The 24,795-nt window shown below is 33.6% G+C and overlaps 1 protein-coding gene across 1 annotated transcript in view; it reads right to left on the bottom strand.

Annotated features, from left to right (window-relative positions):
- Positions 1-5,400: 5,400 nt before the first annotated feature.
- ROBO2 (roundabout guidance receptor 2) overlaps positions 5,401-24,795 on the bottom strand; it is a 1,330,354-nt gene continuing 1,310,959 nt past the window's right edge. Inside the window, exons 25-29 of the mRNA XM_037742645.1 lie at positions 21,648-21,830; positions 19,261-19,434; positions 12,040-12,312; positions 10,093-10,293; positions 5,401-8,821 (exon numbers count right to left, since the gene is read on the bottom strand). Coding sequence (XP_037598573.1) covers positions 8,820-8,821; positions 10,093-10,293; positions 12,040-12,312; positions 19,261-19,434; positions 21,648-21,830 — 833 coding nt within the window. The 3' untranslated portion in view covers positions 5,401-8,819. The remainder of the gene's footprint in view (positions 8,822-10,092; positions 10,294-12,039; positions 12,313-19,260; positions 19,435-21,647; positions 21,831-24,795) is intronic.

Below are 24,795 nucleotides of genomic sequence, written 5' to 3'. Positions count from 1 at the left end.
TGGTTCAACGATTGGTTCCCTTATTAGACTACAGTTTCCTGTTGGCTACAGACTATATAGTGTCTGCTTTCTCTTCTTTACACTATCTTTCTAGTAATTATTCTCATTCAAGACCAATGTCAATTCCTTTTATTACTGACGTTTCACTTGACCATTCCAACCCTCAATGCTCTCTTCCACCTGTCATCTCCCAAAATTGATTTCTGCAACAGTTGAAATCTTATGTGGTTTTCTTCACTTTCTCCTTCTAATGTAATATTTGTTCTATGCCTTATGTCACTCCAACTAGTTTATAACATGATCTCATTAAATACAATTGGCTACACCCAACTACATTGTGCCAACCACTATACTATGTATACAACATGTGTTCATTGATTTAAAAGCAGTATTTGGCCATTTGAACAACAAAACATCAATTTCTTCATAAATGCATATATGTATGTATATATGTAATATGTATAGTAGAAATATATATAGTCAGGCCTCAATATTCACAGATTCGAAATCCTCAGATGGAACCAACCACAGATGGAAAATATTTGGAAACAAACCCTAATAAAAATTTTTAAAAAAACAATAAAAATAATATCAATTAAAATATGGTATAATTGACATAGCATTTACGTTGTGTTAGATGCTATAAATAATGAAGAGATGATTTAAAGTATATAGGAGGATGCTTATAGGCTATATGCAAATCCTACACAATTTTATTTAAGGAGTAGCATCCACTGATTTTGGTAGGATCCTGGAACCAGTCCTTTGTGGATATTGAAGGGTGACTCTGTATGTGGACGCAAGTGTATGAATACATACACATACATGCAAATGCATCTATATAATTTGTCTAGGAGAAACAGAGATTATCTGAAGTATTATTCAGCCTATGATATTTGTCTCAGTCCCCATAGTTCTTGGCATTTCCCTTTTTTCTATACTTTATGAATATGGGTGTTTTCCAATCCCCATCCTATCTTAGTTGGATTCTAAGGAATGAAAATTATTTATATATATGTGTATCTGTGTATTTGTATATGTGCATGGGTATGCATGTATGTATCTTCTAACACATTTTTGGCTACTTAATACATATTAAGGTTTATAATTCTTTTTACTTGGAATATTAGAACAAATTGAAAGTATCTTTGTGCTTGAGCTTCAACTTTTAAATAATAACCATTCAAATGATTTTAGTGGGAATTAGTTGATATGGACATTTAACACATATATTTCTTTAAATTTATACTTTGTTGTCATATGTGTATGGGGTTTGTTTTATACATTTTGAATATAATTGTAGACTAGGATAGAAAAAAACAGTATCACCAACATTGATGGAAACAGTGTCTTAATTCTTGGTGGGTGGTTATTTGCACAAGAGATGCTTGCACGGTTAACAAAAATGTTGTAGTTCCTTTAATTAAGTTGAATAAATAATATTCTAGTATGTCTTTCATTCAGACTGCCACCATTTGTCTGTTCCCTCTTTTTTATTAGAATAACTATTCATTACCCATCCATATCTGTTTTGAAATTATCTATGTTGGGACATTTTAGTTTATTGATTGCAATAGTCTATCATCATTCAAAATTAATCAAGTAAATTTGAATTATTACTTCTTACATTCTGCTTTAACTTCTCTCACTTCTTTTGTCCTCATAGCCAGCGAAAGTTCATGTAACGGTTACCCTTGTCTTCCCTTTGTTACTTCTATATTTAGCCATTTCTGAATATATGAATTTTCATCATTACTAGTTAGGTATATTTCAAATTCCACTGGTACTTATCTCTGAATTATCTTAATGAGAAATTATAAGCCATCTCTCCCTACATTTTGTGTTACTTACTACTATTTTAAGTAAAGTACCTCTTCAGTAGAACCTATTAATAATTAGACAGTAGCTTTAAAAAATTATGCTTTTGTGAAATCTTTAAAAATGGATTATACTTTTGAAATCTGATTGAAGGTCAGTAGCTAGTGGTAGGAAGAGACAGTAGGTATATTTCCATGCTTTAATTTTAGCCTAATGATTTCAAGAGCTGACAATACACAAAAGCATGGTAGAAAAACTAAAAAACATAATGCAATCTTACCTATTGCTACAGGGCTGAGCCCTGATCTCCAAAAGCTTTGGAAACATAATTTAATTAATGAATTTATCACTGCACATTTCTTTTAAAATCTGCACAGTATAGCTAGGATTTGAATGACTCTTTCCCATGATTTAATATTGATTTTTAAAAGACCACAGCAAGACATGGCATGCAAAGCCTTTGGGGCCACTAATATAGAGTCTAGGGGCAAAATAAAGTATGATACTTTCTATCAGACTATTTTTCAAAGGGGATTTTACATAGTCCTATTTCATAAGATGCTCCAGGACAAAGGTTTTATGTCATATAAGATTTGAACAGATTTTTAAAGGATTCAAGTAGTAAAGAAATTTCCTCTTTACCATGGATCTTCAATTCCTTTATCTTCTTCTTAATTTTAAAAATACTATTAAAATCCTATAGACTATTTTTGAGAAAGACTAGAATATAGATTTTATGATGGTATGGAGGGTTTGAATGAAACTAATACAAATTTTATTGCTTAAAAATATATTTGAAGGCCTGGTTTATTGGCTCTTTCCTCTTTGTTTCAAAACATTCATCAAAAAGATACTTGCCTAGAAATCAGGGCAAGAATTAACAGAATATATTATCTATTTATAAAGGCAAAGGTTGTTGCTGTTTTTACAAATCTGAATATTTAATTATTAGCTCAGCATCTCTCTCAAAACTTGCTTGCAAGGAAAATGAATAAATAAAGAAAAACCCAGCTTTGTTAGAAACAAATTATTCAGAAATATTGTACAGGAAAACATTGTCTAAAATTCGTCTAAAATAATGTTGTCTATGACCCACAGGTTATATCACACATCGAGGTATTTTAAAGGTGAAGTGTGCTATTATGCTATGGTTTAAGAACACTTGCAGTGGCCTGCAAATTTCCTGTTATGAATATTGACATGAGCCACAAGGTGATTGTATTTGAATCACACATGTAGATTTCCTTGATTACTAAGGTATCTGCAATACATACATATATAAATCTTGATAATATTTTGGTATTAGATGATCAGATATCCTGGAAATATACAGGTTTTTTTCTTTTTCTATGTATGTATGTATGTATGTATGCATGCATGTGTTTATTTGTTTATTTGAGACAAGGTCTCACTCTATCACCTAGGAGGAAGTTCGGTGCTGCAATTACTACACAGTGCAACCTGGACCTCCCAGACTCAAGTGATTCTTCTGCCTCAGCCTCCCCAGTAGGTAGAACTATGGATGTGTGCAATCATGCTTGGCTAGGTTTTGTATTTTTTTGTAGAGACGGGGCTTTGCCATGTTGCCCAGGCTGATTTCATTCAAACTCCTGGGCTTACATTTTTAAACGTGATTTTCTCTCTTTTACTGAGACATCCATCGCAGTCTCTCAAAGTGCTGGGATTACAGGAATGAGCCACAGCATCCAGCCCCTTTTTATTTATTTATTTATTTATTTATTTATTTATTTTTCTTATAGCTAGACTACTTTAAGGTGAAAAATGTTTTGACTGGAAGATGCAAAGGCTAGTCACCATTTTAGTTCTTCATATTAAACACACAGCTGGATAATTGTCATGCATCTGTCTTTGGGATTCTTGACAGCTTTGCAGCACTCCTACGTGTCAGATTCTTTCTCTGTGCCTAAGAAGCTGAAGGCCAAAACTGAGACTGCACTAAATTCATCAAAGTGAAAGAAGTCTTTACCAACTTGTGGAAGTAACAGATTCTCTTCCCCTTCCTGTTAGCTTTTCTACGGGACTATTGTTTTGAACTTTTAAAACTTGATTTTCTATTATTGTACAGTTTTATTTCACATCTCTCCTACGAAATGAAGTTTAGTGTGAACTCTGCTTCTCTCCTCTGTAAAAGAGATAAAAATCACATTTTAAAAAATTGAGGACATTATCATTTCTTATGCAAATGCTTTTGTGCAACATTAATATATCTTTTCTCCAGCTAACAGATAACAGTAATCAAGAGAGCATAGTGTGTTACTTTAATAAATATTTCTGATAATTTTACACTTTTGCCATTTTATACACAAATTCCATAAGGGAATGGTTGTTTGGTAATTGTCCTACCATTTATAATATTACCATACTTTGTTTTTAATCATATGTATTTTGTCATTGTATTATGCTAATGCAACATCATTTGTCATTATAGTAATATTATTTTATTGTTGCGTTATTAATATAAACTAAATGACACTCTAAAATGTGTTGTCCTAAACCTTGTATTTTAAAAAATATTTTTAAAATGAGTGTTTCAGGATTTATCAATAATCTTTTTCCTTTTCCTGTTTTAAAGAAAACAAACTACCTCTCTTTATTTTTGAAAAAAAACTGAGGCTATAGTTTTACTTAGCAGTGAAAAAGAATAAAATATTTATGAAATACAACAAAATGGGGTGGTTTTCCTTTCTACTTAGTCCCTGAGATAACTTTTCAACATCCAAAGTAAAAACATCCAAAATAAAAAAATTTATAATTAGCTCTTCTCAAGTAATTGAGAAAAATTTATTTTCTTTCAATTTTCATATTTACTTATACTTTCAAAATAAGGTATTTGTTTTAAATCTATCTAAAGGTCTTTATGTTATGGGGAAGGTAGCAGTACTGATGGAACGGCATCTGTATTTCAAATGTTTGCTGTATTCTTTATCAGTGTCTATTAGTCCCTACTAAAAGGCAACCGGTTCCTGTTTATTGCCACTCAAACCATAGCTGAATAAGAAACAGATATAATGCATTTAGTCACAAAATATTAATGTAGAGCTCTAAAAGTGACTAGATGGTCTGTTTTTGGCATGTCAACAAGCAAGTTTGTTTTACATAAAGGGCTTTTCTGCAAATTTGAAATGTGAATATATTTTATTTTTTTCCCAGTGAGTACACAATACACAATTCTTTGACAATACTATTAATTGATTTTATGCCAATTTCTTCTCTGCTCTAACAACATCAAATGAAACACATTAAGATTTTGGATGCTGCTTGGTGACTTAATTAAAACTACAATTTAAAAAAAAACCCATCTATAAAACAAAGTATAAAAAGTCTACCCACGGCCACAAAATCCCTTTTCTTGCAACACTTTAAAATCACAACAAATGCTTTTGAAATTATGAGATTAAAAAAAAAATTAATGAATTGAACATCATTTTTTTTTAAAGCATGGTGTTTCATTTGAAGTACACATTATAGAGAAGCAAAATAATGTGGAAAGACATGTTGCTTTACAACAGTTCTTGTCATGGAATTCCACAAACAATATACAGAAGCAGGTGAACAAATTAGTGAATGTTATGTTTCTGCATATCTTTAATACTGATGCACAGTTACTTCCCAGTAGTGAAGATTAACCACAGTTTCAAGCTCAAGGGTATTGTTATCATTATATTGTCAATGGACAATTACATAAATTTATTGAAAAGAAATTGGGAGGTGTTCCATAAAAGCAGATTACAAACTTTCAACTCAAATCCTGTGGAAAACATATTTAAATACTCAGAGCATTAAACTATGACATAGAACACCGTTAAATATTTTTTGTACTTAAAACAAGTAAACTTTGCATGGTTTTACATTTGTTGGTTGTGTGATATCTTACGTGTTGGTTTTGAATTTTCTATATCCTTCCTTGAACTGTATTCAAATCCTGTGAAGGAATCAATTCTTTTCACGCCCCTGTACTATCCCACCTTAACTTGAAAATCTTATAGAACATGTTTGGAAGATGGGTAGGGCAACTTCACCTGCATACACTGGCATACCTGAGTTTGGGCACCAATACAGCTATTTTCCCAAAGAAGACTTTTCCTGTTGTGAATGGAGCTGTGCTTGTGCTGGGCATGACTGCAGAGCAGCATTGCCTATGAGTGCAAGATCAGATTACGTTCTCTCCCACCCAGATTCTCTTTTGCAATCCTCATGCAGGCCTCTGTTTAGACCTGCAAAAGAGTGAGCTTAGTGAATTTCTAATCACATTGATTGAATCAGCGATGAAATGAAAAACTGCTGTGGTTCTCATATGTGTTTGTTTTTTTCTGTTGACATCTGACACACACTGATTAGGAGCTTTTTACATGTAGCAAGTTGACAAAGGCTTTTAATTTCTAATGATTGTTTTGGAATTCCTTTTAATAGCTACAGCATTTTATCTTGCCCTCGATCTACTTAAGGGTGATATTTTGGGTGCATAATTTGACTGCCCTATTAGTTTAAAACCAGGTTTAACAGACAACATGGACTATTCTAAAAGAATATTCCAAGTAACTCCAAGGTTTGCACTGACATAATTTTAACTATAACAGTTAATTTTTATATGCTGAAGACAATCAGGAAGGTCGGATGCTATGCCCACGTTATGCCAAAAGTCATCTGTATACACATACTTCACTTCGAAGCCTTGGTTTATTAATCATCTACACCTACCAGTTACCAGGGATCAAAGGTTATGTGTTACGTATGTAATGAACTAAGGTTTTAGACTAAACTGGGTCATGGAGAAATCTAAAGAGATATCACAAAACCTCTTTAAAATTTATTTGCCTTTAAATAGAAAGAGGTTATGTAGGGAAATGTTTAAGTCCTCACATCCTAAAGTTGTGAATAAGTATGTATTCGCTCTTTGTAGAAACTTTTCATCTTCCTCAGCCTCTTTGTCCCAGAGAAATCAAACTGCATTAGAATTCAGGCACTGATGGTAGAAAGTTGATAAAGGGTTTAATAACTGTGTCTCAGAATTCTTTTTCCCTTCAGTGAAGAAATAAATTACATGGCACCAAAAAGCTGTTGGGGCCTGTGAAGAACATTACATCCTATACTTGCCTGTGCTGAAGCAGTCTCAGGGAATAAAAAAGACGGAAATGTTTAATTCTGTTAACCCTTTGTTATAACAACATGACAAGTTGGTTACTGAGCCAATAATGAATGGAGTGCGAATTGTCATTCAAAGGGGTTCCCTATTTTAGAACTGATCCTAATTAGGCTGAACATTTTTAGATGTACCAACCACTGAACTTATCATAGGAAAAATTTGAGAACTTATAGACAGAAATAGAATTTAAGATTGTGCGGGAAACACATGGGAAAATGTCACAAGAGGGAATTTCAGAAAGGTCCTCTTCTACTTGAATGATTGACTATACATGTACAGTAGCTAACATATATTTTAAAATCACATTTATTCTGACCATACATGACTAATGTTCAGGAACTTCTTGTTGTCAAAGTCGTGAAAAGAAATGAGGCAGGACAATTATTAATGTCCACTTACAAGGTTTGGTTTTATTTAAAAAGTTTATAAACATGCATTTTTTTCTCCTTTAAATTTTTCTTTTCAATTTACTCATTCAAAATGGGTCAAACGTATTTTAGTTGGTAGCCAATTTCTGAGAATGTACCGTAAAATATTTATTCCAATAAATCTACTCACTGTGAACTGAACATACTCTCAGCACTGCTTTTTAAGCACGTACAATTTGGCTATACATTGGGTGGCATAAACTTCACTTCTTAATCAAATAAAACACAAATTGTATATAGATTGTATTACTTTTTAAGTCATGAATTTAAGTGATGCAGCTCTATCCTCTAGTGTGTACTGTACATGTATTAGAAAGATGAAATAAGATATTGCAATAGAGTTTTTATTTGGAAACAGCTCGAGTATGCCCTAATAACAAATTGCTTCTTTATTTGCTAGATATTCGAGAGTTCATTTTCTTCACTTCCTTGGGGAATTTCATATTATATTCTGACTTAATGATTTGGAGAGCTTAATTATGATAATTCAGAAAGTGTTTTTTAAAAACTGTAATATAAATACAGCTCTTGTGAAACACCTTAATTTTGCTTATTGTAATTTTCAGATGGGTCAATTACAATGACAGGTAAAATTGATTCTAAATAAAACTTTAATTTCTTTTTTTAGGCAAATTTATTACATCTTTGCTACCTGCATATTTTAATGCATATTCGATCGTAAGACTTAAACTACCTTTTTGTGACCCCTGCTTTTGTTAATAGTAAAAGCCACCTTTCTATTATTTTTTTTATTGACTCAGTCCCTGATATTCAAAGGAGACTTTGCCAACACCATTGTTCCTTTGCATCTTCCTATTTCTACACCCCAACTGAAAACCATCTAACATACTTTGTTACAACCAGCATTATCCAACCTAGCTTACAGTACAGAAACTCCCTTCACATTCAGTCTTTTTCTTCATGTCATGAGGAGTAGAGATTTGTGCTTATCACCAAATAAAATTGCAGTGCAAAATTTAAACATAAAAGTTACACAATTAAAAGTTAATATATGGCACCACAGCCTATTAATTCACATATAGTACAACAGACCAATAAGAACAGACAATAATATGAACAGAGCTAAAAAGAGTGAGCTTGCATAGCAATGCACAAAAGAAATTATATACAGAGGAAAATCCTTTTCTTCCTGTAGGGTGAGTTTTTTTTTCCTTTCTTTTTTATATACTCCTGACAAGAAAGAGTTAAGGTGGGTGGTGTACTTAAGAGAAGAACACAATTAAAATATCTGTGGGATATGTGTGGCTGTGTGTCTTTACATTGCATTTACAGTTGTTTTAATAGTACATAAATAAAGAAATTGTTCATTGCACTGTTTAGTGTCATCACTTCCATGAGTTTGGACCTGATGGTCCTTCAGAGCAGCTTTGAATGTCTCCTCTCAGTTACTCTAAAAAGAGAGAAAAAAACAGAAATAAATTTTAAAATTTAAATTAAGCATTCTACTTTTCTGGCCAGCATAACCAAAAGCAAAGCAAACAGATAATTAATAATTAAGTAAGGTATTCAGATAGATTAGTTTGTGAATTTAAGTAATTTTACTTGAAGGAGGTGACCAAAGAGTGAAAGAAAAAAAATACCATAGAGTTTGGAAGTGTAAACACCCCACAGAACTATTTTGGTACTCCTGTGAGTCATTGCTTAAAAAAAAAATGTTAAAAGAAAAATTTAAGTAACTATGAATTAAATTAAAATTCTAAACAAATCTTAACAATAGTCAGATTAGCAATAGTCAACAACGACAACTGAAATCATTAAGGAAATTTATAGTTTTGAAATTATTTCTCTTTTCTTCATCTCACAGAATCCTCCAAACAATCTATGATGTGAAGATAATGGTAATGTTTTTTCTGATGCGGAAATAGACAGATTAGAAAGACAGATTACTTTCTCATGTCCAACAACAAGTTAAGTGGTTGTGAATATTAGAAAAATGGCTGTTTTCTCGGCAGTGCTTTAAAGCAGAATTCAAAGAGGCAGTTGAAAATATTCAGCAAATATATTTCTGATAATGAAAAGCTGAATTGGTAACTTTCTGGAGGAAATTAACATAAGGCACTCAATGTTTTTTGCTGTGGCATTCTTAGCTTTCCCTATTACCCAGTATTTTATATTTAGAAAATTAATTATACTAACTACTTGTGCCAGCTTTTATTCACAAATGGAAATTTATTTATAAAATGTTATTGCAGTCAAAATATTACAGATTAATTAATAATCAAAGATCAACTCTTCAAGAGTGACTACTCAAATTTAAAAAGTAAATAAAGAGCAACTAAAGAATGAGGAAATCCTTAGAAGTTTCTTTAAAACTACCAGAAGGCCAATGTCTCCCCTTATTTATTGTGCTCAGTTGAAAAGGCAAAGAAAATGACAAATACACATATAATTTCACTTACAAATATTAAGACTAATTACCTAACTTAAAACAATTTTTATAGCATAACTCAAACTTGAAATAACAGAAACATTGATAAAAATGGGCTGTGATAAATATAGGGATGGCCCAAGTTATGACCAAATTTGTTGAAAACTGCAATTGATTATTTTTGTAGCAGAGCAAGTTTTCCAGTAATCTGAAACGTGTTTAATATGGCAATGTTATTCACCCAATATTCTTTCTGAATCACCATAGCGTTTTAAATGACCTACAGCACTTACATAATTCACCTGTAAACTGTCCTTGACTGTTGGAGCCCATATATCCTATGTCAAGAAGGTCGCTGGCATTGCGCTGGTGGCCTGCTCTCAATACTTCTGCTTTCCTAGGTCCAGTGGATCCTTTAGAAGAAGCTGTTCCTGATGAACTATGGCCACCTGGAGATGGGAAGCTGGGCTTGCTGTAGGGCACCAATGTCTCCTCTGAAAAAGAGAAAAAAAACACAAAGGACTAAGTTGAACAGCAACATGGAGGCAAACTAAACTTAACTGTTAAATATTACACTGTGAATGGCCTACTTTACCACTTCATTCTTTAGTAAAATTAAAATTATGAGGTTTAATCAGAAGCGGATATTAAAGAAATTTTTATGTGCAAGCAACATTTCCTATAATAGGAACTGAAGCAGAATTAAATTAAAAGAGATCTTGGGATAAGTACACAATGTTATATATTATTTTCCAAATTTAAATTCATTATGAAAGAGAGCTACATACAATGAACTACAAAAGCATATCTGAGAATAATTTCTAAAGTTCAATGAGGCTCCAATTTGATTTTCCCATTAAGATTGAAGAAACATGGTTCATGTTTCAGCTGAAATTATGGCAATATTTTCTCAACTGATTTAGATAAATAACAATATATTAGTTAAATAAGTGTTTAAAATTTATGTTGCTTTTTGAGACAGAAATACATTATTTAAAGGGCTGTGTATTTCCTTGAAAGAAAGAGCAACTCACACATTTACATAAATAATATGCTAATATTATTTATACAGATTGTCTCTCTACAAATAACTCATGACATATATTACAAATAATAGTGCAAAAAATATTTTTTCTTTTCCTTTTTTCCCCTTGTTCGTTCTCTTCCTCTCCACCCCCCATCCTCTCCATTTTTCACTTTCTTACTATGTATGGGCTATTATTTCCTGATTAATGCTGACTGAATTTACTATTCCTTCCCTTATATAGTCTTTAATGACAAGAATCACATAATTTTTCTTTCACAGTCTGAATGATGAAACCTTTCTAAATGTTTCACTAAACCTAGCTATTAAAATTATCATCTTCTAGCCCTTGCACAAATGACATTTTCCAAAAACTTGAGCACCAAGTTGTGACAAAACATAGTTATGGAAAATGAATGGAGAGAGGCCTACCTAGAAAAGATTGAGTCCAAATGAGTAAGTGACAGGACATTTTTTTCAAAGACTGTATGTATATGTATGTGTGTGTTTCAATACTCAATGAATCCTGACATGAGATGTCTCAGAAAATGCATTTATGAAACAGGCTCCCCACCTCCCGCCCACCATCCAAAATCTACAAACAATGAAATTTATTTCTGTGACATTTCCAAAAAGCTAGATTTATAAAAAAGAGCATTTCCCATAGACGCATTAACAATCAACTAAATCAATCAACTGATCAACAGTTGGAGAAAGTGCAAGCCCAGTTTAACCTTATCTAAGGAGGATTCTGTGACTGGGCATTTTTTTTTTTTTTTTGGCAACTTTGTAATTTCAATGAATTCACCTATTTGATGCGAGTTCTCCTTTTGAATGACTGGTTACTTCAGTCAAAATGAACAAACTTGCTGAAGGCAGAAATTAAACTGACACAAAAAGGAAATGCAGCCATCTTAAAAGTTGTCAACATAAACATTAATAAGCAAAAAATAAAATTTTATACTGAGGAGTGTAGACTAAGCTTGGATGTCTCTTGGGATCAAAGGCTCTATAGAAAGGTTGACTTGAGGAACAATGCCCACTGGAATCAGCCTTAACGCAGGTACTGGCAAACTCTGCTAAGGAATTTCAAATTCCATTATCGATCTAAGGCAAATGCATTTCAGATGCCCTTAAACAACTGCCATTTCTAGAATACCTGGTAGGAAAAGAAATGGTAACAGTCCACACTTTCTTGGGACTGTGCAGAACACACCTGATCCGACACCTTGTTTGTGTGGGGCTTTCCGTATCTCTTCTTGGCGTTCTGTGGAGTTTATCCATTCCTGGGTTTGTCGCTGCCACTCTAGGGAGGTTCTAGCTGGACAATCCAATGAGCTCTTTGTGTCTTCTAAGTTGGATGCATGTTGTCTCTCTAGAGAACTTCCTTTTCTCTCTGTTGAGTTTTCCACGTTACCAGCATGCTGGCTCGGGCCTATTTGCTGCCTTAAACCCTGACCTGGCGGGGGATCTGGTGGTGGTGGAAGATCTAAAAATTTTGAATAATGTTTAGAATGGACTAAAATTTAATGAAAAATACAGGTTTTAGTTCAAGCTGAAGAAAACCTTTGCCCTCATACAGGTATTACCCATACAAAAGAAATTTGGGGAAAATAAAAGTCAATTATTTATTTCCAAAACTCGTATTATTGATCTCTCTGCTGTCTTTTGGCCATAGCATCATTAAAACAAAATTGACTAGTTTTACTGAACAGTTAAAGAGTTTTCAGTGATATGCTGAGGATATCACTCAAGGTGTAAAGGGCAGTTCATGATTTATAGTCAATCCATTGTCCAACCCTCCTTCCCCAAAGTAGAAATACCATGACCCAAAATAAGATCACTAGAAATTCTAGAAGCTGTGCTAACAAAAGGCCCCAAGAACAAAAGCTCTCCTGCCAATCTCCATAGAAAATGTCACCCTCGGGAAATTTAGAACTATATGCCATGTCATATGCAACATATGACTGCCTTTACCCATGTATGTGTCACTTTTAGCAACATTAAAGTAATATTTATTAAATGCAATTAACATTCTGCTTGACAACCAATTCTGGCTGTTCGTTTCATGAGTTAGCTAATGAGTTACAACTAATATAATCTTCCAATGTATTAATTGTAATAAGTAATAACCAATGTTCAGAGTAAAGATTGGATGCGTTTTATGGTACTAGAACAGGCAATGCATCACAGAAATTTGAGATATGGTAGAAGAGATACTTTTTCAGAAAAGCTCTTTAAAGTAAATACCAGATAGCAAAAAATTTAAAGTTTCAATATCGACTAACTATTCATCTCTTTTTTATTAACTCTTCAGATCGTAATACTTTTAGAGTTTGTATGTCTTCGATTGTGAAATCACAGTCCTTTCTTTCACTTTTAAGTATGTATTATTAGTTCTGAAATTACTTTGCTGAAGATTTTGAAATCTTCTGAACATCAATTTGGATCATTTTCTTCTCATTTTTCTTGCATGCTATTGTAAACTTCTTTGTTCATCCTTAGAATATTTGTAATTACATTATTGTTCATAAAGACCAAATATCATATAAAATATACATTTATTACATGAATAGAGGATATTGTACGTAATGTAGTCAATTATTTCTGATGCCATTTTTGTAAATGTATTCTCTTGTTTCTAATAATATTGTTTGTGAAATTTAGAAGTAAAAAGTATAAATTTCTTGTACGCAAAAGATAGCTCCCTTAATAGACAGCTAAGCTGTCCCTTTCAAAGACTTTAAGAAGCTTTAGACTCTCTTTTATGAGCAAAATGATATTATCCACCACTGAACTGGTAATGTTGGTCTCTGACACATTTCTTCTGAGTTCCCAGTTGGAGCAGCATTGCCAGTTCTTACATTTGTCCTCATGTTAAATTATGAATTGCTTATACAGTAACTGAAGGGAACAGGGTCTCTGTCTGGGAGCATAAAGTTGGATTTGGAATATTTCTACCACAATGAAGAGCTAATCCAATATGGAGATATCTGTTTGTTGGATAATCCCATGAGTTTGGTGTTTCCTTCATATTCAATAGTACTGACTTCCTTCACTATATGTTATTATAAATGCAAATTAATTATTTCATTTGTTTTATTGAACTTAGACTGCCAGTGAAATTATTGTATTTGCTTCCAAAATAACTTATCTTGTCATTGATTTTTATTCTCCATCACAGAAGCTTAATTTTTAAAATGGCCAAGACAGCATCTGCTTATGCCAGCTAAAATTCTGATTACTATTTAATTTAACCTAAAATTATATAGCTTCATAATTAAGTAATATCTTTGGAGTTTGTATATTCTAAGAAAGGACATTGCATGCACATTGAAATAAACTAATTGGAAAAAGAAATGGGATTAAGAATGGTTTGAAAATAAATGTATGTAATCAAATACATTTACTTAAATTAAATTTATTATTCGTTTCTATGTTGATTCATTTCAACTAAATTAATTTACTAAACAGTCTCTTCCTGGCCTACTGAGCATCAGCTCTTTTCAGGCATACAACAGTCCAATTAGATAGGTGCCATTATTACCTTCCTTTCTTAGATAAGAAAATGAAGGCCCAAAGAAATTTAAAATCTCCAGCTTGGATCTTTCCTCCAATGAACGCCAGACTCATTAACCAGATCTACACTGGCCAGCTCCATTTAGGTGTTTAGAAAGCATCTCAGATTTCACGTATTAAAACTCGGCTCTAGATCATCCTATATAAAATATGCTTCCTCTGCAGTGTTTCTTCTCTTAATTGGTCACAGTTACATTCTACAAATTAGCCAAAATTTCAGAGTGATCTGGTTTCCTTTCTTTATGGTCTATGTTAATTTCGTAACAACTCCCATTAGCTCCACCTCCAAAATCCAACCTTTCTTAACACTTCCATTGATTCTCCCTTGGCACGAACCACCATCATCTATTCCCTAGGTAGCTTCTACAATCTCCACTTTGCCTCATTTAGCACATCTCAACACAGCAGCTAGAGTGACTTTTAAAAAATAAAAACGTAAATAAGATATGTCATTTCCCTGCCTTGAACACACACACGTGCATCCACACATGCAGACATACACACACACACACCCTCCAGGGGTCTCCCATTCAAAGTAAGAGCCAGTGTCATTTGGGTGGCTTAAAGGTCTAACAAACGCTACCCTCGTTAGCTGCTCTGACTTCATAGCCTACCCTGTTGCTGTCTCTGCTCCAGTCATATGGTTCCCTTCCTTTTCATCAGGTAAGTTCTCAGGCTTTCATTTGCCATTCTCATTTCCTGGAATGACCTTTCCTCAGGCATCAGCATTACTCTTTCGCTTATGTTATTCCAGTCTTTTCTCAAATGCTGCCTTCCTGGTGACGCCTTTCCTGATCACTTACTCAGAAATACTTCCTCCCTCCACCTACATTTCTCAACTCCCTTCCCTTTGTTTTTTCTCCAGAACAGTTGAAATCATCTTACTTATATTTTCATGTATGTACTTAGGCTGGTCTTTATCTATCTTCCCCAACTAGAATATAAAAAGTCAGGGGATTTTGTCAGTTTGGCTCCCATTGTCTATTATATGGTATATGCTTAATAAGTATTTGAATAAATAGATTAATGAATATGTAAATTTGCTCGAAGGCCAAAGCTACTATATGGCAGAGCTGACAAAGAGCTCCTTCTCTGAACAAGATATTAAGAACTAGGGGGACAGGGCCAGGCACTGTGGCTCATGCCTATAATCCCAGCACTTTGGGAGGTGAAGGTGGCCAGATAGCCTGAGGTCAGAAGTTTAAGACCAGCCTGGCCAACATGGTGAAATCCCATCTCTACTAAAAATACAAAATTTGCTGGGTGTGGTGGTGCATGCCTGTAATCCCAACTACTTGGGAGGCTAAGGTAGGGGAATTGCTTGAACCTGGGAGGCGGAAGCTGCAGTGAGCTAAGATTGCACCATTGCGTTCCAGCCTGGGTGACAGAAGCAAAACTCTCTCTCAAAAAAAAAAAAAAAAAAAAAAAAAAGGAGCTAGAGGGAAAGGAGAATAGGCTAGAAAGAAATTAATTATCTGGGGAAAACAGGGTACAGATCTATCTTCCTTATTTAGCATTGGTCAGTATATTGGCTTCCAAGGGTAATATTTGATTTATAAGACAAATGGAATACAAGATTTAGACTCCGCAATGCCTGCTTAAGAGAGACTATACAAAAGGGAGAAGAACATCTTCAACATGTGTGCGTTTTTTCAGTCTTTGGAATAGAGACTGACATTTCTCACCATTCATAATCTCCCTTATGGAAGACGGGGAAGGCTGCTTCCTCAGCCCAGTAGTTAGTTTGACACCATGTGGCAGAGTTGTTGCCAGTGTAATAGGAGAAGTGATGTGTGTCACCTGCCATTACAACCTCCCAACAACCACTCACGTTCTGTCTCCTCCTCAGAGACCATAAAGGTCTGATCTAGAAAACGGTGGTATCCCAGTACTGAAAAGGCCTACATCTTTACATTACAGCTTAGAAGAGAGCAAACGCTACTGTAAAATGTATGATGCACAAGATTTATTGTAAAATGTCTGTACACTCAATGCTGTTAAGCATTAGCCTTCCCAAAAATCAACTTGATTTGTACATAAAAATGCTATGAAATGATCATGACATATGGATCCATATCATATAAATGCTATGGCATATGCATTTGCTGCAAAATAACAAGGTTCTTAAGGATAATCTGTAGAGTGCCATCCAAAATAAATGTCTTTGCACTGTATCATAATTAAAATGCCTTTGGATTAAGCACTTGGGAAGATATGTGGGCTGAAATTTCCTTTGCAATATTACTACTTCTAATCATTTATAATTAGAATCACTTTCTAATAGCACATAATCCATAACCCGTTTTTGAAATGCTGGTAAATTTGAAAATTTAGAAACATTTATTTTTTAGAAAGATAAGCAATATATTGATCATACTTTAGGAGGTAGCTTGCTTTAAGCAAACATTCTAAAAAAGCTTGTAACAAATGTGTTTTAGGAAGAAACAGAGATCTCTGTTTTGATGATTTATATTTTATATCTTCCCCATATTCTGAATATTATCTTCAAACATTTCTGTAAAACCACAGAAAATTCTATACCAACATTTTTCTCTGTCCACAATATTCACAGCAGAAAAAGATATAGAAAATTATCAATTATTAGATTTGTAACTAGCATATCAGTGAAAGTATCCCTTTTTTATTTAGGAAGAATTAGATCAACACTAAGTGCTCAGTTAATCTTCTGAACATCTAAGGCAAAAAGGCAGTGGTGAGCATTTTTTACTCACCACAGGATATCCATTTATAGAAACCCAAAAATCTCAATTGTACCCTTAACCTTCAAATTCCATTGAAAACAAAGTAAGCAGAAAAGGTAAGTAAACCTGAAAGCATGTAGAACAAATACAATATTTGGCTTTTTAACTCTTCTTAGCTGTGTAAGATGACAAAAGACAGCACAAGCAGGGCTGTTGGATTGAACACTCCTTTCCCCAAATTAATAAAAAATAAATGTGTTTCTTCTTTTCCAGTTAAGCTTCATTCTGTTCTGTGATGATAAGTGTAAGTGTGCTAAGGACTAGGTCATAGCTTCGCCGAGATAGTTACACTTTAGATTCACTAGTGGAGTTTTAAAATTACGCATAACTGGGTTTCACCCCAGAATAATTAAGTCTGAGTATCCAGGGTATATTTTAAGTGCTCCCCAGATGGTTCTAATGTTCAGCTTTTAAAAATTTATCCTTTTGGTGTTTAACTGAACTATGTTAGGATAATGTTTGTGTGTGTATAGGGTATGGTGCTGAGAAGGAAAAATAAATTTATCTCTCAATCTGACATTGTACTAGACACTTCAAATATGTGTTACATATCCTTAGAATATAACTTTAGGCTCTATCTTTTAATTCGTGCTTTAAAATAAATAAGAATTAAGTTTAAAATATGGGAAATAGACTATCTTTTGTAAAGCTATTTAAATACTCATTGAACATGGGTATCTTTCAATAACATTGTGTTTCCTGAAACTAGTAGTATTTAAGCAAATATTCAAATAATGGATGCTAAATATAAACAGAAAGATTGAGACAGCTCAGCAAACCATGGCCATTGGCCAAATCCGGCCACTGCCCATTATGTGAATGATGTTTGATTGGAAATCAGTCATATCCATTATTCTACTTTTCTTATAGCTGCACTCATGCAATAATGACAGTGTTCAATGGTTGTGACAGAGACCATATGTCCCAAAAGCCAAAATATTTACTATCTAGATTTTAATAGAAATTTGCTGACCCTTTGCTAGGGTCTGGATGTTTGTGTACCCCAAAAATTCATATGTTAAAATCCTAACCTCCAATGTGATGATATCTGGAGTTGCGGCCTTTGACAGTTGATTAGGTGATGAGGGTGGAGTCCTCATAAAGGGATGAGTGCCTTATAAAACACATCCCAATGAGAATCTTCTGCCTTCCACTATGTGGCATACAGTGAAAAAAGCACCCTCTATGAACCAGAAAGTGGATCCCCATCAGATACCAAATCTGCCAGTGCCTTGACTTGGACTTGGCAGACTCCAGAATTGCGGAGAAAGTTTCTGTTGTTTGGAACATACCAGCTTATGGTACAGTCACGTGTCACTTAATAATGGAGATAAGTTCTGAGAAATATAGTGTTTGGCAATTTCATTGTTAAGCAGGTGTCATAGAGTGTATTTACATAAGCCTAGATGGCATAGTTGACTACATAGCATTGCTCTGGGCTAAAAATCAGTACAGCATGTCTGTTATAACACAATGGTATTTTCTGTATTTAAACAAAAAAGGTAGCATAAGTACAGTATTACAACCTTATGGGACCACTGTCTTATATACAGTCTGTCATTGACTGAAACATTGGCCTGCAATGCATGACTCTATTTTTTATAGCAGCCCAAACAGACTAAGATACTCTTCAACTACATGACCTGTAGCCTGATATTGGCTCTGAAATTTGAGACTAAAAACTTACTGACTTATTTCAAAGTCTTTTATTTCCAAAGTGAAATACGAGCTAAGATATTAAAATTTAGTATTATAAAAGTTCTGATAATATAAGTGCACATGCAGCTTTCCTACTCTTAAATTAAATGTTCACTAAAAAGTATTAATGAAAGATGCCAGAATGGCAAAAAAAAAAAAAAAAATTCAGTGTCTGAAAAATTGTATGGCATATATTTCTTGAGATTTAATAATATGGAATAATTCTAGATTGTTTTAAAAAGTCATGTTTTATATAAACAAGACCATATTGCCAGGTTTCTGCCTTGTTGTGTAATGAGGCAATGGCTAATCTACCATGATGACATTAATCGACATCAATGATTGTGGGGAGCACATCTCTTCAGTGAGGAAAACAAGAGCAAAGGAAAGAAACCTACCATCTGTCATTCCTTCTCTCCGATGAGGCAATGCTGGTTGTTGGTCCATCCGCCCTCCCTTGTGTTTTTTAGTGGGCCGAGGCCTCTGACTTTGACTCAGGGCTGCACTGGTATTACTGTCAGTAGAAAATGGGCTGGCAGGTCGAGGTCTTTGAGAGGAGGTGAAGGCTTTTCCTAAATTGAAAACAGAGGGAATGGGGTATAGGGAATGTCATTATAGTATACTGATTCTGTCTTGTATTTCAGTTCTAAGACTAACTTGTAAATCTACCTAGAGATAACATTTGAAGATACCAAATATTGGTGCATCTCTGTAGAAAAATATATTTTCTACATTTTCAGCTGCATTATTTTGTTCGATTCTAATAAGCTAACAACACCCACACTGAACCCCCAAAATCAAACAAGTAAACATAAAACAGATCCAGCAATCCAAAACTCAATATTGCATGATTATATTTTTATTTAACCTTGACAATATTAGTGATACTTTCATAGATATATGCAAATTCATGCAGCTTTTAGTTCTTAAAATTAAAGAAACTATATATGAAATAAAATATATATTGTTTTATTTTTTTAATAGAATTTTACCCTTGGAAACTTACAAAATTTCTCTGAACACAGACAAATGTCATATAGTAATTACATCTGAAATTTTACATGAAAGGTCTGCTCAGACACATATATTAAATTGACCTTACCACTTATGCACATACACAATGAATTCTATCTCTTTTGGCAGAAACTCAATAACATCTGTGTAGAGGATAACAGGTTAAAATCACCTTGTATATCCAGCATGCAATATGTGTTTTCTGATGAATATTATTGTATCTGAGCAGGCTCCAAATTCTCATTGAAAAATGAAATGTGCTGTGTCCTTTTCTTATGGTTTAGAATAGGTATTCAGCGAAATTTATTCTGGGAAAAGGTTAGCTAATAAATTTTCAACAACTTGTGATTTTAATGCCTTGTTTATTTTAGTAACAGAGGCCTGGTTTATGTACATGTATTTATTTTCCTGTGTATGCTTTCATTTCCTACAACATTATTGTATGTAGTTACATTTTCTTAAGTCAATGTGACATGATATTACTTAATGCTTTATTAGCTATTAGCATACATGCAAGAAATGCACTTAGGCCTTCCAATGTATTAGTTTCCTTGCACGTTCTCACTGTTCTGCTTACAGCTGATGCCACAAAAAGCATTCAGGCAACATAAAGTTTCGGACTTACGCCTTATAATGCAAGACAATTCAAATAACAGTTCTATTGCAACATATTTTAGTTTGGATGCTATTTGAAAAATAAACCTCTGCAATGCTTAGAAGATCTTACTTATTTCATTTAAATATATCTAATGTATGCTCAAAGAAATATTGATGATGTAATTCCAAGAAAACTCCCAATACTCATTTGTATAATCTGAGAATTTAGTGAATGGTAAAAATCATTTTTCTTTTCTGTGTGAATACAGTTAAGATTTTGCAAATGTACTTAGTATTTTATTAGTTTGTTTTGCAAGGTAGTTCAGTTTAATTCATGTCTTAGAATATTCCTATTTGTAGTTAAGAATTATATATACAAATATTAAAGCACGCATCACGCCAAAGTTACTTTGTTTCAAATGTTTACAAATTACTGATCTATTATTAATTCCACATGCTTTTTTTTTGTGAAATGAGCAGCACATGAAAAATGATACAATTGTTCTTTTATATGATTACTTATCACTCTCAGAAATCAAAATTACTCTAAAGAGAAATACACTTGTCATTATTTTATTCAACTTGCACATGCAGTGGGTTTATCTTTAATTAGCATCCTTTAAAACAAATAAAAAATTATTGTATTAAAATCTTAATAGCCAAACAATTAATAAGACCATAAGCCATTTGAACTGTTAAGACCGACAGTCTTAGACCCATTCACCCCATGCTAAGGAAGCCTTCCCAGAAAATGTATTTGCAGAAACAGGTGGGGCAAAGGAAAGTAATGGAGATCAAAGCTGAGTAATTTTAATCACTGGGTACATGATTAATTGTGTGAGGACTTCGCAAAGTGTGAGTTATTGAAAATTTAATGGCAATCTTAGTTGCTGCTTTGCCATAATATAAAAAGGAAGCATATTCCAATTAATCAGCAAAGCCATGAAGAGAAAGGAAAATAACGGATAGAAGTTGGTGAGGAGGAGACTATTCTTGCCCCTGCAAAACTAGCATCAGAAGAGAGTTTTGGTAATGGAGCATCCAAATTGTGTTCATGCATATTAAAGAAAGCCCTACCGTCAGTCTCACGAAGGAGAAAGAACAGGAGAAAAGAGGTCAGTGTCCAAGGACAAGATTCTCTCATGCAAAGAGTGTTGACTTGGAGTCTACCAACCTGTTCTTGTAAGGCTGGTTCCATCCAGCCTAAAACCAGCTTTATCTGCTGCTGCCACCAGTGCTTGTGCAAAACTGCCGCTGGCAAAGATAGAGCCATCTGACGAGCTACCTACACTAGATCTATGACTAGAAAAGTTACGATCCTCATCAGATGCAGAGCCCCATCCATTTACCATTGAACCTAAAAACAAATGTAGTTGTCTAGTGAGTTGTATATATTGAACATCTCATCTGCTTGCACACACTATACTAATGAGCAAGTAGGCTGTCCTTGCTTCTTCCTTGAAGCTTCATCAAGATTTCTTTAGCTAAATGCAAGTATCATTTGCATTTTAAACATTTTTAGTGCAGAAGAATGAAGCTTATTTAAAACCTGTATCAGCTTGCAGCACATGAGCAAAGCATGTTCTGTATTGTTCAGCTCTTACACTGTTTAAATTATTACACAATCATTTTCCAAAAGAGAATCGCAATGTGTATTTTAAGCTACTGTAATTCAGAAATGAACACTTTAATTAAAACAAGCAGTGTACTTAAACTTATCAAAGACTCAGTTGAAGAAATAGTGTGAATATATTATGAGTTTAATTCAGACTCCAATGATAATCTGCATAGAAACTACACTGTATCCCATAAAAAGGCAAAAAATTTTTAAGATTTCCAAATACAAACTTAATTATAAATAAAAACAAAAATTCACAAGAAATGTACAAACAATACCACAAATGAACTTAGAAAATAAGAAAAAATGTATTTTAAAGAATTTCTATTAATTTAAATGTTCTTTATCCTTTCTTCGCCTTTTAAGTTACTTAGGAACTCGTTTTCTCTTTAGTACTAATATTTATATTAAAAAGTAACATTTATAAGGACTATAATCAACATTAATATGAAGTTCTTTTCTGCAAAATGCAACATGGCAATAAAGGAAAATAATTTTAGTTTTATGTTTAAAGAGCTGTAAGTTGTAAAGATACTCAACTATTTTTTTCTTAATTTTCTAGCAAGTCATTTACAATTTTATGTCTTTTCTTAGACAAAAACACACTGAGAACGTAATCTACTACTTAATAAAATTAATATTACAAGATTTATTTATGTTGGTATACCATTAATTCGAGACACAAAAAGCTACCAAGTATTGCTTATCCTAAATTTGTTAGAAGAGGGGTAAAAGTATTTGTAAGAAACTAATTTAAGATTTCTAAATAAACAAAATATGTATTTACATAAAAGAGATGAAAGTCAAATGCTATCGACTGTTTAATTTTTTTCTCCAATATTTTAGAGACAAGAGAATAGTTAGGAGTGCTGCCATGATGCAGTATTTGTATTTTAGTCAAGGGGCCAGGATACAACGACATGGATTCATGCACTTTCAATACAGAAAAAACAGAAGCTGAACTGGTTAGAATGATCTGAGAAGTTAAAAGGGTGTTAAGTGTAGCAAAGAAAGATAGAGTTTTGATTCTGATTGCCAAAAGCACAGAGATACACTTTTTACTTTCCAAACAAATTCCCTTGACACGGGCCACTGCAAGGAAGCTGAGATAACACCAGTAACTGAGCCTCATCTAAGAGAATCACTTCTGGGTTAATAACCACAAGTCAAGGACCAACAATCCAAAATGGAAGAAGAAATGATGCAGTAGGCTTTGCAATATAATGCTACACTAGATAAGAAAAAAAAAATCAAAGCAATTTAGGGAGGGAGGCACAAAAGAATATGAAACTCTAGAACTGCAGATAGTTTTAAAACATTTGAAAGCTCACTCCTAGTCTCTTCCCTGTGCTGTTTTCTGTATTTCTAAATGCCTGCTCATACTTTCCAAGCAAGCATCTCTTCATCTTCACTTTGTTTCATTCCTAAACTCCGCTTACCTGATTTCTTTCCAGTCTTTTCCATCTTCCTCATTGCTTTCTACATTATCTTTGTGAAGTACTTACACACACATGCTCCTCTGTGTAAAGGCTTACCTAGCTGGCCAATGCCATATTCAAACTTCTAATTAAATATTTGCAACTCTTCAGTGTCTAGCCTAGCCTACTGATATGATTTGGCTCTGTTTGCCCACCCAAACTCCTCTTGAATAGTAATCACCATGTGTTGAGTGGGGTACTTCGTGGGGGGTGATTAGACAATGGCGACAGTTTTCCTTAGGCTGTTCTCATGATGGTTAGGGAATTCTCACAAAAATGGTTGATCGATAAGTTCTGGCATTTCCCCTGCTCTCTCCTCTCTCTCTCTCGCTATCTCTCTCTCGTCACCATGTAAGACATGCTTTGCTTTCCCTTTGCCTCCTGCCATGATTGTAAGTTTCCTGAGGCTCTCCAGCCATGTGGAAAGGTGAGTCAATTAAACCTCTTTTGTTTATAAATTACCCAGTCTCAGGTAATATCTTTATAGCAGTGTGAAAACGGACTCATACACCTGCTGCGTATTAGTCCTCATTCACTCTTACAGCCTGTGTGTCTCCCCGCCTCACTTGTATAACACCATTTTCATTCTTCGGACAGAGATATTGCCACTAACACTATTAACCACTGCCAAACTTTAAAGTCTAAATTAAATGCCATTTCTTTAATCACCTTAATTCTACCCTATTGTAGGGAGAATCAATCTCTTTACCTCCTTTGGTTTCCAAACACTAAACATAAACTCCCATATCATTTCTCTCTATATATTATGCTCTGCTGCACATGCATTTCCTCTCCTGGACAATGGAATTCTGGAGATTCGGAATTATTTCATGTTTATTTTCATATTTCTTGTCTAGGGACATGGTACATTAGAAATTCAATAAACAATAGACATATGGAACTAAATGCATTCAACATTTTCATTGTAGATGTAGAAAAACATATCAAATGTGACACATCTATACTTTTTGATGTGTAATTTCTTAGCAATGTCCTTATTTTAGCTATAGAAAAAAATTTCTCATAAGAACTCTGAGAAAGTTTATTAAATAAGGAATATGACACTAGTTAACTGTTGTTGGTTACTCAATCATCGAAAATGTAATCATCCAAAGTGAGAATATAAAAAATTATGTGTATATTACATATATATGTTACATATGTGTGTTGTGTATGTGTGAATTGATTATGCTTTGATACACTTGAATATTGATATTTAGCAATCT

This window comes from Cebus imitator, unplaced genomic scaffold, assembly GCF_001604975.1.
Source record: "Cebus imitator isolate Cc_AM_T3 unplaced genomic scaffold, Cebus_imitator-1.0 Scaffold7, whole genome shotgun sequence".
In the NCBI taxonomy this organism is placed as follows: domain Eukaryota; kingdom Metazoa; phylum Chordata; class Mammalia; order Primates; family Cebidae; genus Cebus; species Cebus imitator.
This window is presented reverse-complemented; position numbering and strand designations above follow the sequence as displayed.